General features: G+C 35.8%; 2 protein-coding genes across 4 annotated transcripts; both read left to right on the top strand.

The window, feature by feature from the left end:
• Positions 1 to 7,390: 7,390 nt before the first annotated feature.
• Positions 7,391 to 9,062, top strand: LOC145031662 (myosin-binding protein 3-like). Of its 3 annotated transcripts, none has more exons than XM_078980264.1 (2): positions 7,391 to 7,988; positions 8,067 to 9,062. In XM_078980264.1, exons 1-2 carry the CDS (start codon positions 7,469 to 7,471, stop codon positions 8,807 to 8,809), a joined length of 1,263 nt encoding a protein of 420 aa, XP_078836390.1. In that variant the 5' UTR covers positions 7,391 to 7,468; the 3' UTR covers positions 8,810 to 9,062. The 3 variants fall into 3 exon arrangements, with proteins under 3 accessions (XP_078836390.1, XP_078836388.1, XP_078836391.1); XM_078980262.1 differs by having other exon boundaries at positions 7,393 to 7,988; positions 8,064 to 9,062; XM_078980265.1 differs by having other exon boundaries at positions 7,838 to 7,988; positions 8,057 to 9,062.
• Positions 9,063 to 10,818: 1,756 nt separating this feature from the next.
• LOC145031661 (HMG-Y-related protein A-like) lies at positions 10,819 to 11,926 on the top strand. The gene is made up of 2 exons (XM_078980261.1): positions 10,819 to 10,968; positions 11,164 to 11,926. Exons 1-2 carry the CDS (start codon positions 10,918 to 10,920, stop codon positions 11,608 to 11,610), a joined length of 498 nt encoding a protein of 165 aa, XP_078836387.1. The 5' UTR covers positions 10,819 to 10,917; the 3' UTR covers positions 11,611 to 11,926.
• The last annotated feature ends 2,044 nt before the right edge of the window (positions 11,927 to 13,970 follow it).

Here is a 13,970-nt window from a genome sequence, read left to right as displayed (position 1 = left end):
TAGGAGCTAAGTCCAACCTCTCACTTATTTGGGTCTAAAGACAGCCATCTACCACCCCATTAATTCCCTAAGCCCATTGGGCCCACCAGGGCCCAATAATAAATGGGCTTCTTTGAGGCCCAAACCTCAACCCATATGACAAGCCCAACCCAAGGGCCCAAAGCATAATTATATTATTTTTCTGCTTAAAGTCTCAAATACACAGGCCCAAAGATTCGACCAACACTTAAGGCCCAACAATAAAGCCTAGCCCCAAAAGCATACAAAGAGATTACGCGGGGCGTACCTCCTTGGTAGGGTCAACGTACTCAAGCGTGCATGAGACTGATCAGGGACCTTAACCCGATACGCGGGGCGTATTGGAATTACGCCGCACGTACTCTCAGTTTTTCTTATTCAAGTTTATGGGTCTTAATCTGTTAAGACCTTGTCTCATCTCTTGGATCCGGACTTCCTAACATCTCTTACTCCATAAAGTTAACGACTTTAGGCCCTAGAATGGCTGATAAGGTCACAACACATGAAACTCTTACTTTCTTAACCCAAAATGCACATAGTTCATGCATGGGTTGATTCTCATGAACAAGATCTCATTTTTATGGTTCCTCACCACTAAAAACACTTAAAAGGACAGGTGATTAAGCTTTGGAGTTCACCAACTCATAAAGTTCAAATCTTGGGACATCAAACTCTAAAAATCGACCATACTAAGCATAGATCAAAAGAATGGGAAAGCTTTGAGCTTTTAGCTTCATATGATGCTCTAGCCCCAAGAAAGCTCAGATCCAAGGCCTGGACTTCAACTCCATTCTCTTCCATGCTCCTTCTTAACTCCAAAGAGCGCACAATAACACATATAAGCTCAACATGGCCACCCACAAGCTCAAGAACGGGTATTAGGGTTTTAGAGAGTTTATTGACTGAGGAAGGTGACCATAAATGAGACCATCTCATTATTTAAATAGGGACACTACTTGAATTAGGGTTTTACTTCAGCGCCTAGTACGCCCAGCGTACCCTCTGGTACGCCCAACGTACTAGGAGGTCTTCGTGTCCAATCCACGCTCATAGGTACGCTAAGCGTAACCATACTTACGCCCAGCGTACCCGATGCCACCCCATTTCTCATTAAGGACCCAACTTGCACTAACTTCCTAACTATCTTAGCTTCTTTGATATATCTTCAGATTCCAAAGATCCTCATTTCTACGGACAGGTGATGAGATGCCCTACGCTTTGGCAACTCGCTCCAACCTGAGACCTCCTCATGCCCGACTTGTGGCTCGCGAACCCTAATTAAGGACAATCTGAAATAGGATGTTACACCAGAGAAACCCTAACTGGAAACCCTAAGCCCCTTTTGAGTGTTCTTGAGCTTTTTGGTGACTTTTATGTGCATTTGAAGTTGGAAGAGAAGAAGAAAGCTTAGGAGTTCAAGTGGAAGCGAGTAGATCCAGAGGTTTTGCTTCATTCTCAGTTCATTCAAGGTAAAAAGCTTGAACCTTGGCAATCTGTCTCCTAGATCTTTTTTTGGGGCTATTTCTACCTTTTATAAGCATTTGAGAGGCTATACTCGAATTTGTATGTATATCTGGAGTTTCACTTCAGATATGGAGCCATTAAGGGTTCCCATGGCATAAAGGTGCCAACTTTATGGCCTTGGGAGACCCATGCAACATATAAATCCCTTTTTATGGCTTTTTGAGCCAAAGGCCCCATGCATGGACATCAAGTTTGTAGCTTTACGTGTAAAATGGACCCTATGAGGCCAAATCTATGGTTTTGATGCATTAAGACCCATTATAATTGACTGAATAGTTTTGGACAAAGAGGAACTCAGCGAGTCGTGTCGCATTTTTCCGAAATTCCTTCTGGAAATGGTCTTTGGTTGAGTGGAAGGAACACTCAGCCTGTTAGGAGTTTGTTATGGACTTGAAGTTCGAAGGACTCGACGAGTTCAAGGAGGAAATCGGCAAGTTCAAGGCAATGTCCCAACCACATGAAGATGAACTCGACAAGTTCAAGGATGAACTCGACGAGTCATAAGCTGAACACCTTCATATGGATGAAGATGAACTTGACGAGTTCAAGGACGAACTCGGCGATTCGGTTGAAGATAGTCTGATGTGTTGTTGAAGGAGAAGTCATTGATCTCTTGCTAGACTCGACAAGTAGGGATGGGATTATGGCATTTTGTGGACATGGGGACTCGGCGAGTTGGTGGACCAACTCGGCAAGTCGAGTCAACCAGATGTTGACTTTGACCAATGTTTTGACCTTGACTTTGATCGGGATTTGAGTGAACCTCGTAAGGGTTATGAGTATGAATTGATAACTTAGAAAAGTTATCGTATAGGGATTGAGGAGTCGAGAAGAGTCGATTTTCGTACCGAGGGCAGTGCAGACACTACACGACATTGAGGTGAGTTACCTTCCAGTAGAAGTGGGTCTAAGGCACCAATGCTGACCCACTAGTAGTTGATTACAATAGAGATGATTGTTTATGTGATAATCATCTGGTTGCTATTATTAGATATGTTCTATGTGCTAGTATGATATATTTTATGTTTTATGGTAGTAGGAAGGGGAATAGTCCCCGATTCGGTTGTTAGGACCGAAGGGTAGGTCGGACACCCCAGATATGTCTGACAGCATGATTATGATATGTATTATTATGTGATAGTAGTAAGGGGTGAAATAGTCCCCATGACCGGGTGAGATAAACCAGAGGGTAGGCAAGCACCCCAAAACGGTCAGACACGGGTAGGTCAGCATCCCAGAATGGCTTATCATGGGTAGGTCAGCACCCCAGAATGGCTTGACACGGGTAGTCCGACACCCCATAACTGCCCGACAGTATGTATAGTTGAATGGTATGCGGTATGATGGGGGAACTCACCAAGCTTCGTGCTTACCGTTTTTAGTTTTGTTTTCAAGTACCTCTTCAGCTAAGCGGAAGGAGCCGGCAGGGTAGCAACGCATCGCATACATATGATTTCCACTTTGAGAACCCTGGGATTGTACTATGACGTTTTACTACTTGATGTATGGTTTTTGAGACTTGTGATTTGTGACTTGATGTCTTGAAATGATAGCAACGATGTTTTCCTTAAACTATTTTTATAAGTAATGTAATTAAACAAAAAAATTTGGGTCTTGGTTTTGAGATGTTACAGGATATCACTAAGTCTTAGTCTTATATTACTAGCAACTAATGATAATCTAGATTCCTCACTAATCCCAATGTCTACATCAAGATCTATCAAGTAAAGGAACAACCAAGTAGGGTCATGTCTTGGTATATACATAGTATACTATTTGGAAATCTCACTTTAAACACTTCTCTAAATCCAACTTAAACATCATCCCTATATGTAGATCAATCAATATAATGACTTGGAATCACATATAAATCTTATTTATATGTTCATAATAACAATTATAACTATAAATAAAAGTTACACTAAAAATAATATTGTGTGTAGTTAACTAACAGAGATTTCTTAGGGTATTCAGTACACTGAAAACAATATTCAGTATACTCATTTGATTCCGTCTAGCCATTATCCTATAAAAACAAACACAAAAAACCAACCAGAACAACCTAGTAAAACAAATTATGGAAAAATAATACAACAATTTGGTTGTCTACTCTACGCTGGGCGTAGTTCTGCGTACGCTTGGCATAGCTGGTCGCACAACGGTGCTTCCAGTCGATGTCTAGGCCAAAAATTGGTCAAAAGGGTTGGTGCTATGAGTCTTAATAAGTTTGAACAAGCAAATTTAAGCATCAATTTCACAAAAATCAGACAACAAACATACCAATTCACATAAACCGTAGAAATCAATTTTCGCATAATACATCAATAATCATGAAATTGAACCGTAATTTAAGTAAAAGGGTTAATGAAATCATACCTTTATGTCGATTTCAGCAGCAGAAGAAGAAAATTGGAGATATTTGATGAACTTCACCGATACACTCGAGAGGAACCGTGAGGTGTGTGAAAAAGTGAAAAGTAAATCAGAGTAAGAACTGACTTACCTACATCGATCTACGTTGAGCGTAGACTATATACTTACGATGGGCATAGAAGGTGGGACTGGATAAGTAGAGTCGTGATTTTTAAAATGCATGCTAAGCGTAGGAAAAGTTATGCCATGCATACACGATAATTCCTCCGTTTTAATCATATTTTTATCTAGGTCCATCAAGTACTTTCACATACTTAAATCTATGCAAAACAACACCAAAAACCCTTCCAATAAGTGACACGTTATCAAAAATAAAAATAAATAAAATTTAAAAAGTTTAAAAACAAATAATGAATAATCAAAGAGACCAAATCAATTAAAAATCATATAGTGCCAAAATTTGATGTGTAGAAATACATTAGTTTTATATTTATAATTGTGTACTTGTTATCAACTAGAGCTGCTACACATTTAGGCAAGTATACATATTCGTTTAACAGTGTAGAGACGGTAAATACAATTTTCGAACACTCGGGGGATAGTAGTAAATTAAATTTAGAATTTTTGATTATAGGTTACACTAAATAATATATAGCAATAAAAGTGGGGGTTTATGACTATAAAATCTCAATTAAATAAACAACTAATCTCGATAAACTAACTAAAAATGAATCACTTCAGGTACCTTAGTTTAGACAAAATTATATCTCAAAATCATAGATAATTACTAGTGTAATAGTTATTTATTCTTTATTCATTGATTCCTAATATGACCAGTTTCCTGGTCTAGACAACTAATCCTTTGATCTTTAATACTTTTAGTTACAGTGATCAAGGGAACCAATTATCCTAAAAATCTGTATTTAGTTCGTATTATGAGAGACTTAAATTATTCGCATCAAAATCATGAAGCTAAAACACATGAATGGTCATCACATGTATACTTACACATTAAAATCATAAACTTATTGTATAACCATAAGTTTTGATCAAATACTAGTCATATAATTTTATAACTCATAAAACCATATGATTCAAGCACATCAAGCTAGATTGTTCATCTAAACGTAACTTTTCTCAGCAATAAACAAAAACGAGTGAAACTTTAATACATAAGGATCTTTTATCAAACAAACATAATAAATTGAATAAGAACAAATAATCCGAATAGAAATTAATTCGTAATTTTAAGGAGTCATCTAGTCTAACACAAAGCAAAAGGCTTTTGAATCCCTAAAATCAAAAAGTAAACACATATAAAATCATATTGGAATGCTAATCGTGGTCGTAACGATAAACTGGATGAATTTTGACATGAATCTGTACTCTAATCCTTCAGATCTTTGTTTCTATCAGCTTAACAGCCCTCCGATCGCCTTCTAGACCATCAAAACGACAAATATAAGTGTTTCTTGTCGACCAAGGTTGATTAGAAATCTGAATCTTCCTTTAGGTTAAAGATAAATGTCTATTTATGAAGATTTCAATCGACGTACTACGTTGGGCGTAATTTTAGCTATGCTGAGCATAGATCATTAATTGCTCATGTTCAATATAACCTTCTACGCTGAGCATAGAAGACCTCTCTATGTTGAGCATAGAAGCTTACTATGTATAATAATCTCAACATCACACATGCCATGTCATATAAATTACATGTTAACCGGCTTAATTCGAATAGCATTCCTTTATTATGCGTTAGGGTATAATAGGGTTGTAGTGGAGAACCGAATTATCAATGGATCGTGGGAGTTTGCTTTCCGAACTAAAACTTCTACCTTATACATGAATTATAATAAATCCATTATAGGATAATCCAAATGGACAATCACGAATCTAGGCACAAAAACATGAGCCAAATTGTAGAGAGAGAGAGAGAGAGAGAGAGAGAGAGGAGCCATATTCGAGTTTACATCTTCTAAATTACTTAAGAGAATCATGGATATAATAACCTAATTAATGGTTTCCAAAATTGACGAGATTTGTCAATCTTACCGTAATCACTTATTAGAATTCAGATTTTTCATAAAGAAACTAATTCAAATTTACAAAGTCCTTTTGGGCCGTTGCCCCAAACCGCTAGACGCGCTGCCCCTAGGACCCAACAAGGGGGTGCGGTCCTCTTGATCATTATTATTTTGTCGTACCGACTTATATATACATGCAATCTGCATTCAACAAAGTAAAAATAATAAGTTTAATAACTCATATATTAGTTTCAATTATACAGAAAATATTGATAACACTACTGTTATGCTATCTAGATTTCTTAAACATTAACCACATATAATACACCAAAATTAAAAAGAAATCATTTAAAACCAATGTCAATACATCTAAAATCAAACATGGCCATGGCCACTTTGAACAACTCACTACTGCAGTACTGCTAATGTAGCACCATGAAACCTTTTTTAAGAAATGATGCCTTTAATAATCATTACTTGATTTTTGTCCACTGATTTTATTATTATTATTATTATTATTATTATTATTATTATTATTATGTATTTATCTCAAAACATTTGATTATTTAAGCATTTTACACGAGGACCAATATACGACAATAAAAGAGGCAAATCATTATCTTTTTGTATGAACAAAATATTACTAAATTCATCTAGTAGAATAAATCATTGATTTCATTAGAACTACAAGCTCAAAAACTAACTTACATTTAGCTTCCAGTTCCACGTAAGTACGTAACCAAGTGCATATAGTTCCTTTTGATATGAGTCAATGCAACGATTGAGATGCAAAATTTCATACAAATGGTTTATGGTTCAAATCTGGACATTGCTAAAATATTACTTTGTGTTCTATAATTGATCTTTCATGTAGGTTACTCATATGGTAGGGTCTACTATTTATTTATTTATTTATTTTTAAAATATTGATAAATGGATGTTGGTGTAGATATTTGATTTATCTATATCTATAAGAAATTAGTTGTTATATTATATGAAAGTGGGTTGCTAAATCCGGTCATTCAAGCATGAACCGGACTTAAAATTTGTTTGAATCAAACTTTATGAAGTCAATCTCTAACACAAAATGCAAGCTGAAAACGTATAATGAGTCAAACTCGGGCTTATAAGAACTAGACTCAAGCCCAATGTATGGGTTAATATGTTTGGGTCGAATTCATATGAAATTTGTTTTATTATGAATAGGTATTAATGTATTTTTATGGAAGATTTTAACTATTCAAACTTTGAAATAAAATTCGAATCTTCCCCCAAACCAAATTCAAAACTTGATAAAAAGCTGGTCAAGCTCTCAATTAAATCCAACCTACTATTGTAATTTATTCTCGTTAGTTAGTGGTAGAAATAGTATGATTAATACACTGGGTCCCATCACGTTCTTTATGTCTTCCAAATGTTAGAGGCTCCCATCAACATCATTATTTCCCGAATTTCATCAACTTTGTCTCCTCCTGCTTTCCCTTTTTCATTTCTTTTAAACTTGAGGAACACCAACAAAAACATCAATGGCTGCCACCCAGAAAACTCTCTTCATTCTAGCCTACGCAATACTCGAATGGACCCTAATCCTAATGCTTCTTCTCAACTCTTTATTCTCATTTCTCATCAGAAAATTTGCTACTTACTACGCCCTTAAACCACCTTGCTTTTGGTGTTCCACCATCGATCATCTGTTAGAACCAAACCACGACGTAAACCCATTTCATAATCTCATTTGTGAAGCGCATGCAACTGAGTTTATGAGCGTTTGCAGGAATGGAAAGTGCTCGTATACCAGCATGAACTTCAAGGTGGATTCTCTTGATAAATCATCCCACAGTGCGTCAAAGATCAAATCATCTCACGAAGAAAACGAAATTGTACAAGTCATGGATCTTTGTATGTTGAATACGAGTCGACACATTCAAGTTTTTGACCAGATTATCCCTATTGAGTGGACGGATTCATCAACCAGTTGTAGTAGAGGTTCAAGTTTAAATGGAGACGAAAACATGGTGATCAATGATGAAGATCAAGTCAAAAAAGGTAAAGATAGCTTATTTTCATAATGATCAAGTCAATTTAGTTATATATCGTTTACTAATGTCATTCAGAAATCAGAAGGCGAATTCTTGCATTCATCCGGCTATGAAAATGAAGAAGATGAAGAAAATAAAGCTGCGACGATTGATGGTTTAATGGAAGAATTAAAATCCGAAAGACTTGTTGTATGTGGTTTATACATAGAACTAGATGAAGAACGTAATGCGTCTGCAATAGCTGCAAACCAAGCAATGGCGATGATAACCAGACTTCAAGAAGATAAGGTTGCACTGCAGATTGAATCCATGCAAAATCAAAGGATGATGGATGAACAAGCGGAATACGATAAGGAGGTTTTGCAGCTGTTAAACGAACTTGTTATGAAGCTAGAGAAAGACAAGTTTGAGCTTGAAAACGAGCTTGAAATGTACAAAGAGAGATTCATGGATTATGATGGAAAGAAGAAGGCAAAAGTGAAGAGAAGATCCATTACCAAGAAGTGTTTAGATGAGACTAATGTTGTGGATTTACAGAATTCGAAGACACTTGAGGAATCTGTTGTAGAGTTCGATGTTGAGAGGCTATGGATTCTAGATAAGCTCGGGGAGCTTGATGAGACACTAATGATGTTGACTGATGATCGAGATGAGGATCTTCATGGGAAAGCAAGTTTACAAAGAGAACGTCTCTGTTATAAGGGAAATGTATTTCTTGGTGTTTTTGGTATAGAGAGTGTTGATGAAGGTGATGAAGCATCTCATTCCGTTTGGCCCATTCAAGAAAATATAAAGAAAAAAGGAGACACTAAGGAAGTTGAAGTATGAATCTTAAGCAAGAATCAAGAAACGATTGATTCAAGTTCAAATCTTGTGTATATTAATTTGGGAAGTGAATTGTTTTGCCTTTTTCTAATTGTCTAAAGATAACAACGTTTAATAGAAGAGTTGAATGAGGTGGCAAATCTGTGTGTCATTCAATGGATAAAACTTTATCATTGTGAGATATCACCTTGACATTCAACGGATTTGGAGTTCAATGACCATTGAACTTTTCAATGAGAAAAAGAAACGTTTTTAATTCTTAAATATTTACTATAAATTACATTTTGTATAATTCTATTAAACTTTGTGGAGTTCAATGCATTGTAGGAAAAAAAATAATACATTTATATAGATTGTAGAAAAATGATGTAAATGCATTAAACTTTATAAAGTTCAATGAATTGTGAATGTCTTAAAGGCTAAAAATATAGAATTTCAAAATACTAATACTAAGTTATCTCCATCCAATCCAACCAACACCAACGGATCTTTCAAGCCACTTTCAAAAGGCAGTTGAATGCCACATGGATTGGCACTTTCAAAGCATCAAACATTTCTATTTCTATTATATATTTCTAATTGTAATATTATTCTACATTTCTATTCAAGGTTGCTTGGTCCCCTCCATGTAATTTGGATATCTAAAACATGAACACCCTAAAATAAAAATAAAAAACCTCACATGATCAACCCTACACCCTAATCTTATTTGTTCGATAACATTCGTGATTTATTACATGCACAAAAAAAAACCTTACAATAACTCCCTAACTCAATGTAATAACATTATCACAATATTAAAAATCATGCCACTATCACATCTCATCATCTAATATCATATACAACATTGCACTTTTATTATAAATCTTTTGGTCACCTAACATACACCTATTATCCTGTTCGTTTTAGTCTCTTGGTCTTCCTAGCCACAACCATACTTCAATGTCCTTTATCATCTCAAAACAAAAACATTGTCAAATGTCAAGCATACTACAAACCTTTTTGTTGTTATATAGTCATATCAGGATTCAAGATAGGTAAATCGTAGGTTTATGTGTATTTTCACTTTTACTAGGGTACAAGAAACTTCTTGTTAGAGGCACGACATTATGGCCACAAACAAAGCTGTGCTTGCTACAACAACCGGGAGACCAAGGAAGGCAAACCCAAGTGTCCTTGATTTTTATGTTTCAAATAGTGAAGGGGGGTTATTGACAATTTTATAATTTGAAGGGTCTAGTTGTTTTTTTCATTTGTTTTGTCGGTTCGAATAAATTAAGTACGGATAACCGATGGGTATTTTAGTCATAGTGTTTATCCGTGAAGTGTGGCCTAGCTAGCTTTAGATAATTGTGCTAACATAATCTAGGATATTATATTAAATTGTTATTAATGTGTTTTTGTCTTTCTCTATTTAGAGCATTTATGATAATGCATCGCGAAGAAAATTACATCTTTATGAAAAGGTATAGAGTAAACTTCAAAAATGGTCCCTGTGGTTTGGTGTTTTTGTGGAAAAGGTCCAATGTTTTTTCTAAATTGCATAGACGTTTAATTTTTTAATTTAATTTCTTTTTGGATTTGGTCCCTAATTAAAATGATTGTTATAGAGTGGAATATACAAAAAAACGGAGATGTAAAACAAATTGTTCATATGTGAAAGGATGATGAGCCCAACAAGTAAATCATTTTTTTCAATTTTTGGTTGATTTGCATGCTTACATTACTAATCTTTTTGTTCATTTTCTTTTTAGATATGTAGTTAAAAGTATAAAAGTAAAAGTAATTTCTATCTATTTTTTGGGATTTTAATAATGTAAAGAAGAACAAAGAGAGAAGGAGAAAACTCCCTCCTACAAGAAAACCACTTCACAACCACTACACAGTAGGCACGTCACCGATCCGCGTGATTCCATCCATAAACAAACCCAAAACCGTTGATCTAATCACCACAATAAATCTTGACCGTCCATTTCTTTCCTCAAGCGAGAAACTCTTCGCATAAATCGTCTCCAAAAGGTCTCTACCATGCACACACTTTGTTACTGTGCTTCTTCGAAGCTGACATCTCCTTTCTATCTTCTCTGTACAATCTCCTGCACTTCCTTCCAATGGCTGCCGCAAAACATCCCAAGTCTCCATCACTGCCACCATATTCAGAGGTAATTTTAACCCATTTCATGTTCTTACTTTTTTTTGAGCCCTAAGTTTTAATTCAAGTTATTTAGTCCAGATTCTGTAGGTTTAGCTATATGGGTTTTTGGGTTTTGTTCAATTTACTGTTGGGTGTAGGGCGAATTTAGTTTTAGGGATGTAATTTAGGTTTAGAAATTGATTTCTGTTGGTGCTTTGTGCAGATGATTTTCGCTGCAATTGATTCGCTGAAAGGCAAGGAAGGTTCAAGCGAATCTTCGATTTCGGACTACATCGAATCAACCTGTGATAATTTGCCAGATGAACACACCAATATCCTGACTGATAACTTGAACAAATTGGTTGAAAGCGGCGAGCTAGTGGTGTTGAATGACAACTACATGCGACCGGAGCCCACCGAAGCGCCGAAGCGCGGCCGTGGTCGTCCACCGAAGCCCAAGGACCCTTCTGCTTCAGAGGCGGTGACCCAGGCGGAGCCTGGGTCGGAGGTCAAGAGAGGAAGAGGACGACCCAAGAAAGATCCTAACGCGCCATCTTCAGCCAAGAAAGTTAAGGTTGGATCTACCTCGCCGCCGTCGTCCAAAACCGGCAGGCCAAGAGGCCGGCCACGCAAGGTGCAGCCGGAGTTGACAAGCGTTGAAGCCAATTAACCTTTAACTTGATGCAAAGAAGAGAACAGATGTTGCAGGCTGATTTCCAGATCAGAAATTTCTAAGTTTAGAGTAATGTACAATTCTCACTGTATGATGTACAAGGAACTATAACTAGCATTCTCTGGATTTAGAAGTTTTATCTCTGCAAATTTCAATTACCTAACAAAAAGCCTTTTACAAAGGGTTTCTTATTAGTTTAAGGTTTTTTAATGTCTTTAGGGTTTCTTGTAATATAACTTCTATGTTAAATGCATTTGTGTGTTGTAATTTGCCTACTTTTAATATAAAAAGTATCAAATTGTTTCCCGACTTATATTATTACTTATTAGGGTTGATTTATGTTATCAGTATTTTTATATTTGATGCTTGTGTGTATTAATTGGGTAGTCCTTTTCCCAAAGTTAAAAAGATTCGAAAGTACTAACATTTAAAGATGTATAAACTTCGAACTACCCTTATCTTTGAAGTCAAAAGATTCAAAAGGATGGTTTTTAATGCATAGTGTACAAGTACAAATAAGTTTTAATGCACTGTGTACAAGTACTACTGCTTGGATTGCGGATATCAGAAAGTTATGGGCATGTTATTAAAGATATGTACAAAAGAGATGCTTTTTTAGTCTTTGTATAAAAATGGTGGATTTTTTTTTGTTTGATACCCCAAAAAGCATCATCACTTGATGGGAATTAAGGGAAATGGCATCTTGAAACATTCCACTTGGTAGGTAGTGTACTAGTGTTAGTTAATTTATCATATGTTAATAGGATTATTATTGCTAAAAGGGCCCTATTATTGAATATATATATACATAATACATCAAATTAGAAACAAGGTATGTGGTAGCATTATCATGCAAATGATGTCATTTGAGAATAACTTTGTTTGTATGATTTGTCCGTACAAAGGTAAGTTATAACTTGCAAGAACGAAAAACTAGAAAAAACTTAGACAAATCTTCATTTAAGATCTTTTTTCGAATTTTTATTTACGCGACTAATTGTGTTTGTCATTATATTATTATTGTTTTTATTATCTATTTGTTTTTTTTTTTTTTTGGAAAACGGCGAATATTATAAATACCACATCAAAGAAATGTGAAGAACAAACAACAGTACAAAAAAGAAAAACAAAAGACAAAGAGAAGAATTGAGAAAATTACAAACAAAAGAAATGAATAAAATTTCAAACTCTCCGATCCATTTTTTTGAATGATCCTCTATGCTTGCACCATATAAATGTTGTTGCTTTTATTATTTCCACCGTGTTCGCCGGGACTAATGAGATTTTTTCGAAAATTTATTTGTTTCTATCCATCCATATGAACCATAAAGCTCCACATAATATCGCATTGAGCGGTCTTCTTTTAAATTTACACTTCGACCACTGTGAGATGAAGATGAACATATTTTCCACCGAAAGAAATCTGTCACATCTAATCTCACACCAAACCAGGATCAAGTCCATGATTGCATTCGCCACAGGACAAGTTAACAAAATGTGATCACATGTCTCCTCCTTCGTACTACATACACCACACATATTATTTTGAATTATGATACCCCTGTTTTTTTAATTCCACAGCAGATGGAATTCTACCAAGTTTTGCTCTCCAGATGAAACATATAATCTTAAAGGGGATCGATTTATCCCAAGCAAATGGTCCGTCGTTGACGATAGATCCCACCAATTCTTCTCGCTCCCGTAACACACAGACCATAAACCTGCCATCTCTCACAAAATCAGAAACCCAGCAGCAGTCGGTTGAATTCCACGACACAATTTCCTTGGGATCAATGTTGTATTGCATTAAACGATTCCGTGCTTTTATAATGTTTTCCACACACCAGTTTTGGATCTGTTAGCGAAAACAGACCAAAGCCTCTCATCTAGATTATGGATACATCGAATTACTTTTAACCACATTGAGGATTCATCAACTTTCAAGCACCACATCCATTTAGCCAACAAAGAAATATTCAGAGCTTTAATAGACCCAAGCCTGATGCCTCCAACCTTTTTTGGCGCAATAATTTTATCCCATTTGACCCAATAAATACTTTTTTGTTGTACTCTCTATACCAAATGAATTTCCTTCTAATTTTTTCGAGATTATCAATAACACCATTGGGAGGTAACCAAGCACCGCCTTTGCAAGTGTTACTCTACCACCAAAGTTCAATGCTTTTGCTTTCCATGAACACAGCTTGAAGTGAAACTTTTCGATGATTGGCCTCCAAGCGTTCTTTTTTGTTCATATTCTCACCAACGGGGATACCCAAGTAAGTAAACAGGATCGACGTTGGTTCACATCCAAGAGGGGCAGACTAATTGTATGATTTGTGCCTGGTATTGACTGA

This window comes from Lactuca saligna, chromosome 2 (genome assembly GCF_052625555.1).
Source record: "Lactuca saligna cultivar CGN05327 chromosome 2, ASM5262555v1, whole genome shotgun sequence".
Classification (NCBI taxonomy): domain Eukaryota; kingdom Viridiplantae; phylum Streptophyta; class Magnoliopsida; order Asterales; family Asteraceae; genus Lactuca; species Lactuca saligna.
This window is presented reverse-complemented; position numbering and strand designations above follow the sequence as displayed.